The sequence below is a fragment of the Myotis lucifugus genome, unplaced genomic scaffold (genome assembly GCF_000147115.1).
Source record: "Myotis lucifugus unplaced genomic scaffold, Myoluc2.0 scaffold_991, whole genome shotgun sequence".
NCBI lineage: Eukaryota > Metazoa > Chordata > Mammalia > Chiroptera > Vespertilionidae > Myotis > Myotis lucifugus.
In genome coordinates this window covers 26,717-46,332 of record NW_005872039.1, presented here as the reverse complement: position 1 = coordinate 46,332, position 19,616 = coordinate 26,717, and the positions used below count along the sequence as shown (strand labels likewise).

Here is a 19,616-nt window from a genome sequence, read left to right as displayed (position 1 = left end):
ATGTTCAGAGGATTCCTGTCCAGGTTTACTTCTCCATCCAAGGCAGGCCTTCCTTCCTTCCTTCCTTCCTTCCTTCCTTCCTTCCTTCCTTCTTTCCTTCTTCCTTCTGTCTTCCTTTCTTCCTTCTGTCCTTGCTTCCTTCCTTCCTTCCTTCTGTCCTTCCTTCCTTCCTTCCTTCCTTCCTTCCTTCCTTCCTTCCTTCCTTCCTTCCTTCATTACCTCATTCATTCATTCACTTTTTCATCCTTTCATTCATTTTATAACTCCCATGTTCCAAGCATTGGACCAGTCACTGAGGAGACAATATTGAGCAACACACACAGGCCCTGCCCCTGTAAGCTTACACTTAAGCCTTGGCCCTTCTGGGACAGAAGGAAAAAAGAAGGGTTACATGAAAACTGAGATTCAAGGCTGTGTAAAAACAGGGAAGGGACTTAGAAGAAAGTCAAGGGGCTCGGGTTCCACGACTGCAGCATCCTTTAAGAACTGTTTAAGCACATGGGATATGTTACCACCTTTGACCTTGGCAACCACCATGTGCAAAGGCATGTCGAATTCATGGTACAGACCAGTAAACTTGAAGATTAAGAAACCTGCCCCCAGTCTTCATCTAGTAACTGACAGAGGTGAGCTTTGACACCAGGCCTATCTGACAATCTATCAGGTGAAGTGTAACCAGGTCCCAATTTTAGTGTCCTCCACCTCATTCAGGGCTTCCCACCATCGCATCCCAGACCCCTTTCAGTGGGTACATGCCACGCTTCCATCTTCAGCTCAGGACTGAGAAACCACACCCTCCTCCAGGATGTGCCAGGGGCTCCTCAAATTCAGTGTATTCTAAACTAGACTTTCCTCCCTAACCAAAAACACCTGATCCTCCTCTCAGGATTAGCTAGTTAATTTGTAGGATCCATACAAAAGGAAAACGCAGTGCCTTTGCTCAAACATCAGGAAAAAAATGAAATCAAAGGTACTAAGGTATAAAGCTTTATTCCCTCCACCCCACAGCTGCAGCTGTAATTGCTCACCATTGACATTCCTTTGAGGGCTGGGCAGCCACAGGAGGGGAGATAGTTGTCCTAAGGCCATAAATCACAGAAAAAGTGAGAACTAGGCAGGATGGGAGAATGGTTTGGGAGCAAATACATACCCTCATTTTGAACCCCACCAAAGCATCCCCATTCAGCTAACGGACATTTGGCAGGGCTGCTGTAGTTAACCATTAGGCCCAGTACACAACTGCAAGGTTGGGTTAATTAATTGTACAGTGCTGATGTGGTGAGTAGGAAGCATTGGTAAGAATCACACAGGAGTGATAAATGTTGATGAGTGGCTCCTTGGCTGCAGAAGGAAATAAAAATCTCCCATGCTCTGGCCAATTTGCTCAGTGGTTGGAGCATTGACCCACAGATTGAAGGGTTAGGGGTTTGATTCCCAGTCAAGGGTGAGAACCTTAGTTGCAGCTTCAATTCCTGGTGCCCCAACTGGGGCCATTTGCAGGAGGCAACCAATTCTTTTATCTTTCACATCCGTGTTTCTCTCCTTCTCTCTCCTCCCTCTCCTCCCTTCCACTCTCTCTAAATATCAATGGAAAAAAAATCCTTGGTGAGGATTCTTTTTCTTTTTTTGCCAGTCTCTGTAACTTTTATTTTTATTTATTTTTCAATGTTTATTGTTGAAAGTATTACATAAATCATCCTTTTTTCCCGATAAACCTCTTCCAGCCTGCTTCCATCCTCCCCCAACCGCCCCAAAATAAATTTATCAATGATTAAATAAAATGTCCCAGGTTGCTATAAGCCAGACATGTGTATTTCTTTCTTGAATATCACCAAGGACCCCAAAAGGGCCACAGCACTAGAAATGGAAACCAGACACCAGTTACCCTGAGGAGAGGGCCCTCAGGACGCACCAATCTCTCCCACAGGCTGGTCAGCTGTGGCCTCACGAACAACTGCTGCCAGGATCTGGCCTCCATGCTGGGTGCCAGCCCCAGCCTGATACATTTGAACCTGGAACTCAACGACCTGGGCGACATCGGTGTGAGGCTGCTCTGTGAAGGGCTCAGGCAGCCTGCCTGCCAACTCCAGTACCTGTGGTAAGGCCCTGGGGTCATTTCTGGGCAGAGGACAGGGAAGGGGAGGGAGAGCAATGGAAGGGGGTGTGGGGGCCCTGGATTGGACAGGGGAGGAAAGGGGCAGAAAAATACATGGGCAGCCTGACTTCCCTACTGGATCCGCCACTGACTTAGGCCATGAGAAAGGCAGGTCTTCATCTGAGACTCGGTTTCTTCATCTGTATAACAGGACTATCATACCCACCTCATAGATGTGATGAAATCAAATGCATGTAAAACTAGAGCAGTGCCAGGAACAGAGTTGAGAGGATCAAATGAGAACCACTGGTGAGGCCACATGTTCGGAGGATTCCTGCCCTGGTTTACCTCTCCATCCCAGGCAGGCCTTCCATCCTTCCTTCCTTCCTTCTTTCCTTTTTTCTGTCCTTGCTTCCTTCCTTTCTTCCTTCTGTCCTTCTTTCCTTCCTTCCTTGGGTCCTTCCTTCCTTTCTTCCTTCCTTCCTTCCTTCCTTCCTTCTGCCCTTTCTTTCTTTCTTCCTTTCTTCCTTCCTTCTGTCCTGCTTTTCTTCCTTCCTTCCCTCCTTCCTTCCTTCCTTCCTTTCTTCCTTCATAGTTTCATTCATTCATTCACTCATTCATCCTTTCATTCATTCCATGACTCCTATTGCCAAGCACTGGGCCAGGCACTGAGGGGACAATAGCAAGCAACAGACATGGGTCCTGCCCCTCTTAAGCTTGCACTCCAGTGAGAATGAGACTGATGTTGATGACATGTTAACACACAGTGTGTATCTCTGAGCTTCGTGCAGTTTGTGAAGGGAAAGTGCACTGTGTTATGAGAGTGTAACAGGGGATGATGGAATTAGACTCAGGCGCAGGGAGGGCCTCTCTGGGGTAGTGACATCAGGCCGAGACTTGAAGCAGAAAGAGGGGTTGACCAGGCCCAGTCAGGGGGAGCAGTCCAGGCTGAGAATGGCATGAGGGAGACCCCAGGACAGAAACAGACTCAGAGCACTGGAGAGCTGTGTGGCTGGGGTGCAGTGACCGCAAGTCCTCATTTCCCACGCTGTCACCCAGCCATTTCCTGTCACCCCCCGAGCCTGAAAACAAGTCCACAGCCAGTTTCTGACTGAACATTTCCCTGCCGCCCTGGCTGGGCCCTGTCTCACACACACAGAGCTGACAGGGCTCCAAACCTCTGAGTCCTGACCCCTCAGTCTTGGCTGAGGCTCCAGCCGGCTCTCAGCCTTTCCTCTGAGAGTCCTCCTTTCTCAAACCTAAAGCAGCAGGAAGTGAACACTACATGTGGGTCCTCCCAGAGTCCACTCTGACCCTTCACAACCAAAGGTACCCCATCCTCTGGGGCTGGCATCTTCCCACCACAGTCCCCTCCCCTCTGAGCATGTGTGGCTATACCATCTCCTATATGTCACCACCTCTCCAGAGCTGGGCCTTTGCAGTAGGTCTGCATCCATGCCCCACTCATCCCTTTACTCCTCACCTCTTGGTTGCCTCAGAGCAGCTCTAGGACGTCCTGCAAAGGTTTCTGCCTCCCTTCCTTGGGCTCTGGGACTGGGATGAGAGGGACAACCTCTGCATCATGGGTCATCCTCTCCCCAGGGGAGAACAACTCTGACAGCAGGAATGAGGAAGGTGTGCGCCCTGACAGGTGCAGGGTCTTCACACCTGCCTGTCCATGGCTCATAATAAGCTGAGCAGGGCCCTCCCTGTTGGAGGTGAGGACATGGAGGCCCACAGAGGACAGCAGCCATCCCAAATCCAACAGAAACCTCAGAGTACAGGGCGTGTGAGAATGGAAACAGGCTCTTTCTTTCCAGAAAGCCTCCTAGCTCCCAGGAAGGAAATCCCAGGACCTACTTCTATATGGTGAGTTTGAGGCCATGGACACTGGCTGTTCTCTGATGGATGCTGTGAAGTGCTGTCCAGTCTGCTTTCATGAAAGAAGACCCAACCCCCATCCCTGAGAGTGCTGCCAGCTACGAGGATGGCCTCTGCTAACTGGGGCCATCTCACACAAGGTCACCTCCCCTCCCTGGGGTGGCCTGCATCCAGTGACTGGGGTAGTGGTATAAGGACCCTCCTCCCAGTATGGAACAGCCCTGGAGGGTCATCCCCACAACAGAATTCCCACAGAATCAGCTGTGTCCCTGGGGACTGCATCACACCCCAACTTGTCCCTCTACCCACTCCTGTTTCCTCCCTTTTCCCTGGTATTGACCCAAGAACACTCCCTAATAAATCTTCTAACTCTTCTTTCCACCATGGAAGGTTTTTTCAGGGAACCCAATGTATAGCAGATTCCTGCAGGACCTGGAAGGTTCCATGATTCTGGGCCCTGAGGCCCTTGAGATTGTGCTGGTGTCCCAGGATAACAAGGCTTCCTTTGTACTTGTAGGCTGGACCAAACTCGGCTGAGTGAGGAGGTGAAAGAGATGCTGAGGCTCCTGCAGAAGGAGAAGCCTCAGCTGCTCATCATCAGCAGTTGGTAAGGGGAAGAAACAGAATTCCCTAGAGCTGACCCAGTCCCAGGGCTGACTCCTAGAGGCTGTTCCAGGAACATGGGCCAGAAGTAGGGTGGGGTGGGGTTGGAGGTAGAGACAAACAGAACCAGGAAGAAGCCAGGAAACAACAGCAGCCAGAGTGAGGTTGTCTGTTTGTTTGTTTGTTTGTTTTGTTTGTTTAGTTCAAACAAGATTATGCCCCTTCTCTGTTTAAACCCTCCCATGAGATAATATGGAGGCGAAAAGTTGAAGAAAAGTGTATGAGTGAGTGGGTGAGATTTGGAACATGAAAAGCAAAGACCATCAGGGGAAGATAAGGACAAGCAGAGAGAGCTTTGGAGGGAACAGACCACCCTCATTCAATCTCCACACATATAGACACCCATGCACACAGCCAGGCTGAGGGGAATCCTGGAAACAAGAGAATACGATTTCCTGCTGGGAATTTGCTGCAGCCCCATGGGCCTTCGTTTTGGTATATTTTGGTCTGTGACTGCAAAGTACATCTATGCCCGGGTTCCCATTCCTCTGCCTCACATAGTCTGGCAGAAGCCATTAGGAGGCCTTAGGAAGAGCCATTCCTCAGGGAACAAGCATTCCCCTCAGACCCACAGTTTATTGGGCACAGGACCATGGACAGGAGCCCAATACCTAGGATTTAACTCAGCAGGGACACAGGCCCAGGTGACCTAAGGCATGAATCATTGTGCCTGGGATTAGTGTGAATGCTCTGATGGCCTATTTGAGTCCGTCCAAGGACCTGAGCTAAGTTATGGAAGGTGAAAGATCTTAGCTGGGCCGAGAGTGGGTAGATTCCTGGCAGAGGTAGAGGCTCTGATCTCAGCTCCTTTGAGGAATGGACGGAGGCCAGGGACCAGAAACACTGCTACTCAAGTGTGGAACATGGACCAGCAGTGTCAGCATCAGCATCACCTGAGAGCTCATTAAAAATGCAACTCTCAAGCCTCACTCCATACCTGCTGAATCAGAATCTGTGTTTTGACAAGGCCTCTGAGAAGCACTGGATCAGAAGTGAGTGAGCAGGGAGAGCAGCAGAGGTGGGATTGGAGCTGAGGGGTGCAGGACGTTGGGAGGACAAAGAGGCCTTTGGGCCATGTTAATAACTTCTGCCTCTACCTCAAAAGCAATAAAGGAAGATTTCAGGGCTTCAGTAGCTACGTGATGAGTCAGGTTCAAACGGAAGATCAGCTGCTGTATAGAAATGGCCTAGAGAGGGACAAGAGAAGAAGAGGGCACCTTTAAGGGGAGGATGCAGTGGTTCAAGCCACAGATGCCAGGCCTTGGCTGGAGATGGAGGCTGTGGGGTGGAGAGAAGGGAGAAGAAAAAAGAACTACACAAGAGCCAGGGACAAGGTGGCCAATCCACTCTCACAGGGAGCCAGAGGAGGCAGGACTACATCCCAGTTCCTGCATGGATGGAGGGGTGCATGGGGGCCATCACGAAGACAGGGTCTATGAGAGAACATCAGGTGAAGACCATGAGTTCAAATTAAGATGGGTTGAAATTAAGTGGGAATGTCACATAGACAGCCCCAACTTGCTCCAAGATCTCAGGGAGAATGAACAACTCTGTGTCTAGGAAGCCAAGTGCAACGATCACTAAGATGGACCCAGGTGGAGGACAGACGAGGGATGGCACAGCTCCACCCCAACGGCAGAGATCAGAATCAGGTACTTAGAAGGGGCCAGACTGGGAGCATCATTAACTGGGACAGGGGTGAGGGGGATATGGAAGGCCATCCCCTCAATGCTCCTGCCTCTGGGGTGAGCCATGGCAAAATTCACAACCAGAAGCCTCGCTCCATGCAAGACCTTCCACACCTAGAGCCTGGCAAGATCTCTGGTTCCCTCCCTCCCAGGCTCAGGGGCTGAGGCTGCTCCTCTCCAGGTCATGTCTGGCATGTCTCAGGCTCTGATCCACACTGGGCTTCTGAGGCCTGGGAATCTCTTTCCATCATTGTCCATCCACCTTTAGAGCCATGTTCTCATAGGCTACCTTTCAGGTGGATGCGGGAATAAAATTGTCTTCTGACCAGTGGGTAGGGGTGGCATCAGGGGACAGCAGGGTTGGGCCTCCTCAGATAGCAGGTAGTCAGCCCCAGGAGCATGGACAGAGGCTGCTAACACACACCTTCTGAAGTCCATGCAGACCAGCCTTGAGAAGGACCCCTCCATGTTCTAGCTTATGGGGTAGGAGACACCAGACAGAAGACCCTAAAGCTGACCACTGCCCTGTCTGTTCCAGATGAGAACGCCCATCAAGTATTACAGGAACCCTACCCTGTGTCATCTGGTGAACCTCTAAGGCACCAACAATTGAGCTTTATAATAATAGATGACTCCTCGGACCTCCCAGAGCCTGTGGCTACAGAGATGGTTGACGAACACAGGAGTCTGTCCTGGTGAGTGACAGGAATCTGGTGTGCCAGGCTGGCATCCTCCCCACCCCCGCCATCCTCACACTGAATCCTAGGAAACACTCAGCACCCCACTCATGATCCATTGGGTACCCCCTCATTGTTGAGCCACCAGGCAGAGGGACAGGGTTATATTAGTACTTTTATTATGGAAACAGAAGTTTTATTATGAAAAGTTGCAAACATACAAAGAAAAATGTTCAAGGGACTACCACTTATGCATTACCCAGCTTTAACAACCATTTTCCCAAATTTGTTTCAACTATTCACTTTCCCCTTCTTTTGTTGTCATGCTATTTTAAATACAAGATAGCCAGTGATCTTATCCGTGTATATTTTGTGATGCATTTTGAAGAATATAAATAAAGACCTTTTCTCCCATAACTGCAATGCCACTCTCATATCTAACAACTTTTACAATAAGTCATTTTCATATCATCTAATACCCATTCTGCATTCAATATGCTCAATTATCCAAAATGTGTCCTTGCAGTAGGTAGGTTCTAATCAGGATCCAAACAAAGTCCACTCGCTGTATTTGGGTTGGTATGTCTCATAAATCTCACTTAAATCTCTTTCCACCTATATTTTTCTGTCTTGTTTACATCCGCTGTGTGCACAGTACCATACCAGCAACAACCAGCCATGAGTCGTGCCTCCCAAGGGTTCCACTCATAAGTAACCAATGTCTATAATCTTAGTCCTGATCCCTTACAAACATATTACCATTCCCTGTCACAGACATGATCTCAGCTGGGTGATAATATTGCTCCCAACTTACACACACAGAAGCTGACATCCCAGGAAGCCGCTCTATACCAACCGGGAACCTGGGGAAAGTCTGTAATAACTCTGTAAGTGTTATTTTAAGCTCAAGTGGTTATCATTAACATCACCATATAGATTGTGTTAATTGTTGAAAAGTAGGACCTTAAAAATAATAACTTTCCTATTTTATTGTTCTTAATACTATTATCATTTTCATCATCATCATCATCATCATCATCATCATCATCATTCTAGAAACAGTTAACCACCTGCGGTCATATATTAAGCCGTCAGCATACATTAGGTCCCTTATTACTCACAACTCTGTGTGATGGTCTATTATTACCTTTACTTACAAATAAGAAAACTGAGATTAGGGAATTTCAATGACTAGCTCAGGGATCCACAGTAGAGAGCAGAGGGGCTACAACTGAAATCCAAATCCCTCTGTGACATGTTTGAGCTTGCAGCCACTCTACCAGCTATGCAGGGCACGGCTTGGGGTCAGAGATTCAGTACATACTCAGGGGGCTTGTGTAGAGTAATTCATTCAATGTCTACTTCTCTCTGTAATCCCCAGAGCTCACTTCCCCATGGGTGGCTCCTACCCCTGGAACAAATCCAACAGGAACCCCAGAACACAGGGTTTGTGAGAGTGGCTCTTTCTTTCCAGGACACCTCCTAGCCTCTAGGAAGGCAATCCCAGGACCTACTCCTATGTGGTCAGTTTGAGGCCATGGGGCCTGGCTGTTCTCTGGTGGATGCTGGGAAGTGCTGCCCAGGTCCCTTTCAGGAAAGAAGATGTAACCCCAGGTCCTGGGAGTGCTGCTGGCTACAGAGATGGCCTCTGCCAACTCACACAAGGTCACCTCCTCTCCCTGGGGTGGCCGGCATCCAGTGACTGACTGGTGTAGTGCTATAAAGCACCTCCTCCCAGTATGGAACAGCCTGGAGGGTCATCCCCACATCAGAAGTCCCACAGAGTCAGCTGTGTCCCTTGCGATTGTGTCATTGCCCAGCTTGTCCCTCTGCCCATTCCTGCTTCCTCCCTTTGTTTGCCCTGCTTGACCCAAGAACATTTCTGAATAAACTTCCTCACTCTATTCTCCATCTCAGAACCAGATTTCAGGGAACCCAACCTAATGTAGTTCCTACAGGACCTTGAGATCGTGTGGGGGGCACAGGTAACCAGGCTTCCTTTGTGTTTGCAGGCTGCCCACGCCTCCGAGTAGTAGGGAGAGTAGTAGGAAGATGACAGAGACACAGGACACCCGAACGGATAAGAAAAGTCAGCTGATCACCAGCAATCGGTAAAGGGGGAGACGCAGACTTTGCTCAAGCTGACCCAGGCCCAGGGCTGACTTCTAGAGGCTGGTGCAGAGACATGGGCCTGAAGTGGGGTGGGGTGGGGTGAGGTTGGAGGCAGAGACAGATAGAACAGGGAGAAGCCAAGAAAACACAGCAGCCAGAGGGAGATTGTTTGTTTGCTTGGTGCAAACAAAATGATGTCGCTCCTCTGTTTAAAGCCTTCCACTAGATAATAAGGAGATGAATAAATGAAAAAAAGTGAATGGGTGATATTTAGAACATGGAAAGCACGGACAGGAGGAGGAGACAAGGACAAGGAGAGAGAGCTTTCAGGACGAAGCCCACCCGCACTTACCCTCCACACATATAAACACCCTTGTACACAGCCCAGCTGAGGGGAAGCCTTGGGAAGAGAAGAATGCATCTTCCTCTGGGGCATTTGGTATATTTCGACTTGTGACAGCAAAGTGCACTTATGCCCTGGTTCTGACTGCTCTGCCTCACCTGGCATGGCAGGGAACGGCTCCTAGGCTTAGGAGGAGCCATTCCTCAGGGAACTAGCAATACCTCAGACCCACAGTGTGTTGGGCACAGGACCATGGACACGGGCCAACACCTAGGAATTAACTCAGCAGGGACACAGGCCAGGTGACCCAAGGCATGAATCATTGTGCCTGAAATCAGCGTGAATGCTCTGATGGCCTATTTGAGTCCGTTCAAGGACCTGAGCTGTGTTATGAAAGGTGAAAGATCTTAGCTGGGCCGAGAGTGGGTAGATTCCTGGCAGATGTAGAGGCTCTGATCTCAGCTCCTTTGAAAAATGGAAGGAGGCCAGGTACCAGAAACACTGCTACTCAAAGTGTGGACCATGGACCAGCAGTGTCAGCATCAGCATCACCTGAGAGCTCATTAAAAATGCAAATCTCAAGCCTCACTCCAGACCTGCTGAATCAGAATCTGTGTTTTGACAAAGCCTCTGAGCAGCATTGGATCAGAAGTGAGTGAGCAGGGAGAGCAGCAGAGGTGGGATTGGAGCTGAGGGGTGCAGGACGTTGGGAGGACAAAGAGGCCTTTGGGCCATGTTAATAACTTCCTCTTCTACCTCAAAAGCAATAAAGGAAGATGTCAGGACTTCAGTAGCTATGTGATGAGTCAGGTTCAAACGGAAGATCAGCTGCTGTATAGAAATGGCCTAGAGAGGGACAAGAGAAGAAGAGGACACCTTTAAGGGGAGGATGCAGTGGTTCAAGCCACAGATGCCAGGCCTTGGCTGGAGGTGGAGTCTGTGGAGGTGGAGAGAAGAGACAAGAAAGAAGAGCTACACTAGAGCCAGTGACAAGGTGGCCAATCAACTCTCACAGGGAGCCAGAAGGAGCCAGGACTACATCCCAGTCCTGCATGGATGGAGGGGTGGATGGGGGCCATCAATACGACAGTGTCTATGAGAGGAAGTCAGATGAAGGCCATGAGTTCAAATTCAGATGGGTTGAAATTAAGTGGGGATGTCACATAGACAGCCCCAACTTCGTCCAAGATCTCAGGGAGAATGACCAACTCTGTGTCTAGGAAGCCAAGTGCAACGATCACTAAGATGGACCCAGGTGGAGGACAGACGAGGGATGGCACAGCTCCACCCCAACGGCAGAGATCAGAATCAGGTACTTAGAAGGGGCCAGACTGGGAGCATCATTAACTGGGACAGGGGTGAGGGGGATATGGAAGGCCATCCCCTCAATGCTCCTGCCTCTGGGGTGAGCCATGGCAAAATTCACAACCAGAGAAGCCTCACTCCATGCAAGATCTTCCACACCTAGAACCTGGCAAGATCTCTGGTTCCCTCCCTCCCAGGCTCAGGGGCTGAGGCTGCTCCTCTCCAGGTCATGTCTGGCATGTCTCAGGCTCTGATCCACACTGGGCTTCTGAGGCCTGGGAATCTCTTTCCATCATTGTCCATCCACCTTTAGAGCCATGTTCTCATAGGCTACCTTTCAGGTGGATGCGGGAATAAAATTGTCTTCTGACCAGTGGGTAGGGGTGGCATCAGGGGACAGCAGGGTTGGGCCTCCTCAGATAGCAGGTAGTCAGCCCCAGGAGCATGGACAGAGGCTGCTAACACACACCTTCTGAAGTCCATGCAGACCAGCCTTGAGAAGGACCCCTCCATGTTCTAGCTTATGGGGTAGGAGACACCAGACAGAAGACCCTAAAGCTGACCACTGCCCTGTCTGTTCCAGATGAGAACGCCCATCAAGTATTACAGGAACCCTACCCTGTGTCATCTGGTGAACCTCTAAGGCACCAACAATTGAGCTTTATAATAATAGATGACTCCTCGGACCTCCCAGAGCCTGTGGCTACAGAGATGGTTGACGAACACAGGAGTCTGTCCTGGTGAGTGACAGGAATCTGGTGTGCCAGGCTGGCATCCTCCCCACCCCCGCCATCCTCACACTGAATCCTAGGAAACACTCAGCAACCCACTCAGGATCCATTGGGTTCCTTTTCATTGTTGAGCCACCAGGCAGAGAGACAGGGCTGTATTAGTACTTTTATTATGGAAACAGAAGTTTTTTTGGTTGTTTTTTTTTTGATTAATTAAATCTTTATTGTTCAGATTTTTACAGTTGTTCCTCTTTTTTCCCCCATAACTTCCCTCCACCCAGTTCCCACCCCACCCTCCCCCCTTACTCCCCACCCACTGTCCTCATTCATAGGTGCAAGATTGTTGTCCAGTCTCTTCCCGCATCCCCCTCACCCCTTTCCCCCCCAAGAATAGTCAGTCCACTTTCTTTCTATGCCCCTGATTCTATTATAATCACCAGTTCATTCTGTTCATCAGATTATTTATTCACTTGATTTTTAGATTCACTTGTTGATAGATGTGTATTTGTTGTTCATAATTTGTATCTTTACCTTTTTCTTCTTCCTCCTCTTCTTAAAGGATACTTTTCAGCATTTCATATAATACTGGTTTGGTGGTGATGAACTCCTTTAGCTTTTTCTTATCTGTGAAGCTCTTTATCTGACCTTCAATTCTGAATGATAGCTTTGCTGGATAAAGAAATCTTGGTTGTAGGATCTTGGCATTCATCACTTTGAATATTTCTTGCCACTCTCTTCTGGCCTGCAAAGTTTCTGTTGAGAAATCAGCTGACAGTCGTATGGGTGCTCCCTTGTAGGTAACTGACTTTCTTTCTCTTGCTGCTTTTAAGATTCTCTCTTTGTCTTTTTCTCTTGGCATTTTAATTATGATGTGTCTTGGTGTGGTCCTCTTTGGATACCTTTTGTTTGGGATTCTCTGCGCTTCCTGGACTTTCACCAGGTAGGGGAAGTTTTCTGTCATTATTTCTTCAAATAGGTTTTCGATATCTTGCTCTCTCTCTTCTTCTGGCACCCCTATAATTCGGATGTTGGTATGCTTGAAGCTGTCCCAGAGGCTCCTTACACTATCTTGGTATTTTTGGATTCTTTTTTCATTTTGCTTATCCGGTTGGGTGTTTTTTGCTTCTTCGTATTTCAAATCCTTGACTTGATTCTTGCGCTCCTCTGGTCTGCTGTTGGAACTCTGTATAATGTTCTTTATTTCAGTCAGTGCATGCTTAATTTCTAGTTGGTCCTTTATCACAACCTCGAGGGTCTCATTAGATTTCTTGTAGGTCTCATTAAGTTTATTGGCAGTTTCTAGAAAATTCTTGAAAAACCTTAAAGGTGTGGTTTTGAACTCTATATCCAGTCATTTGCTTTCCTCCATTTCTGTCATCTGTGTCCTTTTTCTTTGTCTCTGCATTTTTTATGCTTCCCTGTGTTGATAAAGTGGTTTTCTGTGCTAAGTGTCCTCTAGGGCCCAGTGGTTCAGCCTTCCCAATTACCTGACGAGGACATTCTTGGTGCACCCCCTTGTGGTCTTTGTGCACAGTCTTGGTGTAGTTAAGCCTTGATTGTTGTAGTTATCACTGGGAGGAATTGACCTCCAGGCCAATTGGCTATGAGAATCAGCTGTGTCTGCAGTGGGAGAACTTCTGTGCCGGAGACACCCCTCTGGAGCAAGACTTGCTTCAATGGGGCTGTGGTGCTCCCTGAGTCTGCCCCCTGAGTGTGTCCTTTATCGTTCCATGGAGCTGCAAACTGGATGGTCCCACTCTGACCTCTGGGTGGCTCCTGGCTCCTGGATCTCTAGGGAGGTGCTAATCTAGCCTCTGCCTTAGGCTATCCAGCAAAAGCCTCCCTGAAGGGCTTGGGCGGGGCGGGGCGGGTCCCATGGGATCAACAGGGCGGGGCTAGCAGTTATGGCTGCTCTCAGAGGCTCTGCTTCTCAGTGTCTGGGCAATCACTGCATGCCCCTTGGAGAGAAAGCTGCCCTCGAGTTCTGAGCGATGCCAGACAGTCCCGCTTCTCCTGTTTGAGTCTGGGTCCCCAGAGACTCACCCGGAACTGGAGCTCAGAGCCTGAGACTCCCTCCCGATTGAAAACGACAACCGCGCCCTCAGCCACCAGCCCTCTCTCATGCACTAATGCACCTTAGTATTTTACTTCTGCACTGCGCCTCCTCTGAGTCTCGGTATGCTTTTCTCTTTCCTTCTAGTTGTGGAATTTCCACTCAGCCAGCCTTCCTGTGGTTCTGGATGATGTCTGTTTCATCTTTTAGTTGTATTTTTGAAGTGGTTGTTCCAGGCAGCAAACTCCAGTGTTTACATAGGCCACCATCTTGGTTTCTCTGGAAACAGAAGTTTTATTATGAAAAATTGCAAACGACAAAGTAAAATGTTCAAGGGACTACCACTTACTCATTACCCAGCCTTAACAACAATTTTCCCAAATTTATTTCAAATATTCACTTTCCTCTTCTTTTGTTATTATGCTATTTTAAATACAAGATATCAGGTGATTTTATCCATATATGTTTTGTGATGAATTTTGAAGAACACAAAATAAACACAATACTATTGTCATAACCACAATGCCACTCTCATATCTAACAACATTTATAATAAGTCATTTTCATATCATCTGATACCCCATCTGTATTCAATATGCTCAATTGTCCAAATTATGTCCTTTCAGTGAGTTTTTTCTAATCAGGATTCAAACCAAGTCCATTCATTTTATTTGGTTTGTTATGTATGATAAATCTCTTTTAAGTGTCTTTTCATCTACACATTCCTGCTTTATTGACATTCGCTATGTGCAAAGTACCATACCAGCAACAAGGGGCCATGAGATGAATATGGAGCCATGCCTTCCAAGGGTTCCCAGTCTTAAGTAATAAATATCTATAATTTTAGTTCTGATCTCTTACATAGCACATTCCCATTCATTGTCACAGACATGATCTCAGCTGGGCGATAATATTCCTCACAACTTACACACAGAACATGACATCCTAGAAGCCAGCTCTATACCAACAGGGAACATGGCGAAAGTCTCTGTAAGTTTTATTTTAAGTTCAAGTGGTTATCATTAATATCACCATTTAGATTGTTATTAATTACTGAAAATTAGGCCCTTTAAAAACAATAACACTTGCCTGTTTCATTATTATTAATATTATTACTATCATTATTATTCTCATCATTATCACCATTATAGAAACAGCTAACCACACCCATGCAAGTATTAAGCCATCAGTATACATTAGGTCATTTATTACTTACAACTCTAAGAGATGGTGTTGTTATTACTTTTACTTAAAAATAAGAAAACTGTGATTATGGAGGTTCAATGACTTGCTCAGGGATCCACAGTAGGGAGAGAGGGACACAAGACACTGGGGGGTGGTGGGGTGGTGAGGGCATGTGCCAGGGGGTAGGGGAGGTGGGGGAAGGTCAATGAGGAAAAAAAAGAGAGACATATGTACTACTATCTGTAATACTTTAAATAATAAAATAAATTTTTTTTGCATTTTTTTATTATTTTTTAAAAAAATATTATAATAAGTATTACAAACGGTATTACATATGTGTCCTCCCCCCCCACCCTTGACAATCCCCTGCCCTCCCTTACCCCCCAGTGTCTTATGTCCATTAGTTATGCTTATATGCCTGCATACAAGTCCTTCGGTTGATCTCTTACTCCCCTCCCTTCTGCCCCCCAACCCTCTCTGGCCTTCCCACTGCAGTTTGACAATCAGTTTGAGGCAGCTCTGCCTCTGTATCTATTATTGTTCAAAAGTTTGTAATGGTCTTTATTATCCATGAATGAGTGAGATCATGTGGTATTTTTCCTCATTGACTGGCTTATTTCACTTAGCATAATACTCTCCAGTTCCATCCATGCTGTTGCAAATGGTAAGAGTTCCTTCTTTTTTACAGCAGCATAGTATTCCATCGTGTAGATGTACCACAGTTTTCTAATCCATTCATCTACTGATGGGCACTTAGGCTGTTTCCAGATCTTAGCTATGGTGAATTGTGCTGCTACGAACATATGGGTGCACATATCCTTTCTGATTGGTGTTTCTGGTTTCTTGGGATATATTCCTAGAAGTGGGATCACAGGGTCAAATGAGAGTTCCATTTCCAGCTTTTTGAGGAAACTCCATACTGTCTTCCATAGTGGTTGCACCAGTCTGCATTCCCACCAGCAGTGCGCAAGTGTTCCTTTTTCTCCACATCCTCTCCAGCACTTGTCGTTTGTTGATTTGTTGATGATAGCCATTCTGACAGGTGTGAGATGGTACCTCATTGTTGTTTTGATTTGCATCTCTCGGATGATTAGTGACTTTGAGCATGTTTTCATATGTCTCTTGGCTTTCTGGATGTCCTCTTTTGAAAGGTGTCTATTTAGATCCTTTGCCCATTTTTTGATTGGATTGTTTATCTTCTTTTTGTTAAGTTGTATGAGTTCCCTATAAATTTTGGAGATTAGGCCCTTATCAGATATGACGTTGGCAAATATGTTTTCCCACGCAGTGGGTTTTCTTGTTTTGTTGATGGTTTCTTTTGCTGTGCAGAAGCTTTTTATTTTGATGTAGTCCCATTTGTTCAGTTTCTCTTTAGTTTCAACTGCCCTAGGAGCTGTATCAGTGAAGAAATTGTTTTGGCATATGTCTGAGATTTTGTTGCCTTTGTATTCTTCTAGAATTTTTATGGTTTCCTGTGGTACATTTAAGTCCTTTATCCATTTTGAGTTTATTCTTGTGTATGGTGTAAGTTGGTGGTCTAGTTTCATTTTCTTGCATATATCTGTCCAATTTTCCCAACACCATTTATTGAAGAGACTATCTTGGCTCCATTGTATGTTCATGACTCCTTTGTCAAAAATTAATTGAGCATATTGGTTCGGGCTAATTTCTGGACTCTCTATTCTATTCCACTGATCTATATGTTTGTTCTTGTGCCAGTACCAGGCAGTTTTGAGAACAGTGGCTTTGTAATACAGCTTGATATCTGGCATTGAGATCCCACCTACTTTGTTCTTTCTCAGGATTGCTGTAGCTATTCGGGGTCTTTTTTTATTCCAGATGAATTTTTGGAGAGTTCGTTCTAGATCTTTGAAGTAGGCCATTGGTGTTTTAATGGGAAGTGCATTGAATTTATAGATTGCTTTGGGTAGTATGGACATTTTAATGATGTTGATTCTACCAATCCAAGAACATGGTATGTTCTTCCATCTCTTTATGTCTTCCTCTATCTCTTTTTTCAACGTCCTGTAGTTTTCTGAGTAGAGGTCTTTTACCTCTTTAGTTAAGTTTATTCCTAGGTATATTAATTTTTTTGGTGCAATGGTAAATGGGATTGTTTTTATAATCTCTCTTTCTGCAAGTTCACTATTGGTGTATAGAAAGGCCATAGATTTCTTGGGGTTAATTTTGTATCCTGCTACATTGCCAAATTCATGTATTAAGTCTAGTAGTTTTTTGATGGAGTCTCTAGGGTTTTGTATGTATAATATCATGTCGTCTGCAAATAAGGACAGTTTTACTTCCTCTTTTCCAATTTGGATGCCTTTTATTTCTTCTTCTTGTCTAATTGCAATGGCCAATACTTCCAGGACTATGTTGAACAGGAGTGGTGAGAGTGGGCATCCCTGTCTTGTTCCTGTTCTTAGGGGAAATGGTGTTAGTTTTTGTCCATTGAGTATGATGTTGGCTGTGGGCCTGTCATATATGGCTTTTATTATGTTGAGGTATGATCCTTCTATTCCCACCTTGCTGAGAGTTTTTATCAAAAATGGGTGTTGGATTTTGTCGAATGCTTTTTCTGCATCAATTGATATGACTGTGGGTTTTTTTTTCTTTCAATTTGTTTATGTGATGTATTACGTTTATTGATTTACGGAAGTTGTACCATCCTTGCATCCCTGGGATAAATCCTACTTGGTCATGGTGTATGATCCTTCTGATGTACTGCTGGATCCGATTTGCTAAGATTTTGTTGAGGATTTTGGCATCTATGTTCATGAGGGATATCGGCCTGTAATTCTCTTTCATTGTGTTGTCTTTACCTGGTTTTGGTATTAGGGTGATGCTGGCTTCATAGAATGAGCTTGGAAGTGTTCCTTCCTCTTGAATTTTTTGTAGTAGTCTGAGGAGGATAGGTTTTAGTTCTTCCTTGAAAGTTTGGTAAAACTCCCCTGAGAAGCCATCTGGTCCTGGGCTTTTGTTTTTTAAAAAAAGAATCAAACCCAAAGCCCTCTGGCTGTGACATCTGAGCTTGCAGCCACTCTACTAGATACACAGTGCACTGCATGGGGTCGGGCATCCAGTAGGTAGTCAGTGAGCTTGTGTGGAGTAATTAATTCAATGTCTTCCTCTCTCCGCTATCCCCAGAGTTCACTTCCCTGTGGCTGGTTCCTACCACTGTCCCAACATGGGTCTCTACTTTGTGGTGAGAGGGCCAGTGACCATTGAGATTGAATTCTGTGCTTGGGACCAGTTCCTGGACCAGATTGTCCCACAGCACAGCTGGATGGTTGCAGGGCCTCTGTTTGACATCAAGGCTGAACCAGGAGCTGTGGCAGCTGTGTACCTCCCTCACTTTATAGCCTTCCAAGGTGAGTGAGAGGGAGGTGTGGGGGAAGGTCATGGTGGTGAGAATGGGCTTGAAATGGCTTCCGATGGCAATATCCTGAGGGAAGGTCTTGGGGCTTCCTTAGACTGACTAAGGGGTTCGGGCGTTAAAGAAGTGGAGAGAGCTTTCTTTCTCATTCGACAGTGCTCGGGGCATATCTGTTTTGAAACATTTGTGTTCCCAAGCATCATAATCATTTTTGCCTGAATTACTTGAAGATTCCCCTCAATAGAAAGTGGTCTCCTCAATAACAATAATAGCCATCATTTATTAAGTTCTCTTCACATAGATTATATTACTCAGGGTCTCAGCAGGAAACATATGATGTACTCATTTGAGATTTTCTAGAAGACTTTTCAAAGACTAGTCTATTTGCAAGTAAGGCAACGTGAACAAAAGAGAAAGGTTGAGGTACCTGGAGAATAGCAACAAATAGGAAGCCATTGCTACTCTTAGAGGCAGGGAGAAGAAACAGTGTCACCAGACTCCATATGAGAACTCAAGCCACAAAAGTAGGGCATCTCAGAAGGAGATTTACTCATAAAGGGTAGTGTTATTATCCCAACACCTCCCAAGACTGCCAACAGATAAAATTCTAAAAATATAAGCTTACAAGCAAAACCTTAGAAACAGGGAACAGGCATCATAAGTGAGAACCAACAAAAATGTCAGGTTATATCAGGCTATAAAGAAGTCAGACATTTAAATTATCAGAAAAAATTAAGTATGTTTTTATGCTTAAAGAAATCATTTTTAAAATATGAACAAGAAGCAATAAACCATTATAATGATGAATCAAGTTTGAAACAAGGCTACATTGACAGAAAATATAATAAAGCATAATTAAGAAAAGAATAAGTGACATGGAAAGATACTATGAGAAGGCCTAACATACATCTCATCAAAATTCCAGGAGAATATTATAGAGAGAATGGAGAGGATGTTATATTCAAAGAATTACCAAGAAATTTCTAGAATTGCTGAAAGAATTTCTTTCTAGGAAGGAAAAAATCCAAAGCAGGAGAGAGGGACAGAGAGAAATCAGCAATCAACCCAGTCAAGTGCATTGCCAGAATACAGACATCTAAGGTTAGTTTTTAACAGCACCCAGAAAGATTAGCCATAAAGGTGCTACAATTAGGATGACAACTGATTTTCAACAGTAGCAATGAAAGACAGAAGACAATAGACTGATATCCTCACAGTAATGAGGAAATAATTGCCAATCAAGAATTGGGTGTTAGATTTTGTCAAATGCTTTCTCTGCATATATTGATATAATCATGTGATTTTTGTCTTTCAATTTGTTTATATGATGTATCATGTTTATTGATTTGTGAATATTGTACCAGTCTTGCATCCCTGGAATAAATCCCACTTGATCATGGTGTTTGATCTTTTCACTTTATTGCTGGATGCAATTTGCTAGAATTTTGGGGGGGATTTTTAGCATCTATATTCATCGGGGATATTGGCCTGAAATTCTCTTTCTTTG

The 19,616-nt window shown here is 45.7% G+C and overlaps 1 protein-coding gene across 1 annotated transcript in view; it reads left to right on the top strand.

The window, feature by feature from the left end:
* LOC102429272 (NACHT, LRR and PYD domains-containing protein 1-like) overlaps nt 1-19,616 on the top strand; it is an 86,856-nt gene that overhangs the window by 47,071 nt on the left and 20,169 nt on the right. Inside the window, 5 exon segments of the mRNA XM_023747809.1 lie at nt 1,928-2,098; nt 4,494-4,583; nt 5,564-5,631; nt 11,348-11,504; nt 17,881-18,104. Coding sequence (XP_023603577.1) covers nt 1,928-2,098; nt 4,494-4,583; nt 5,564-5,631; nt 11,348-11,504; nt 17,881-18,104 — 710 coding nt within the window.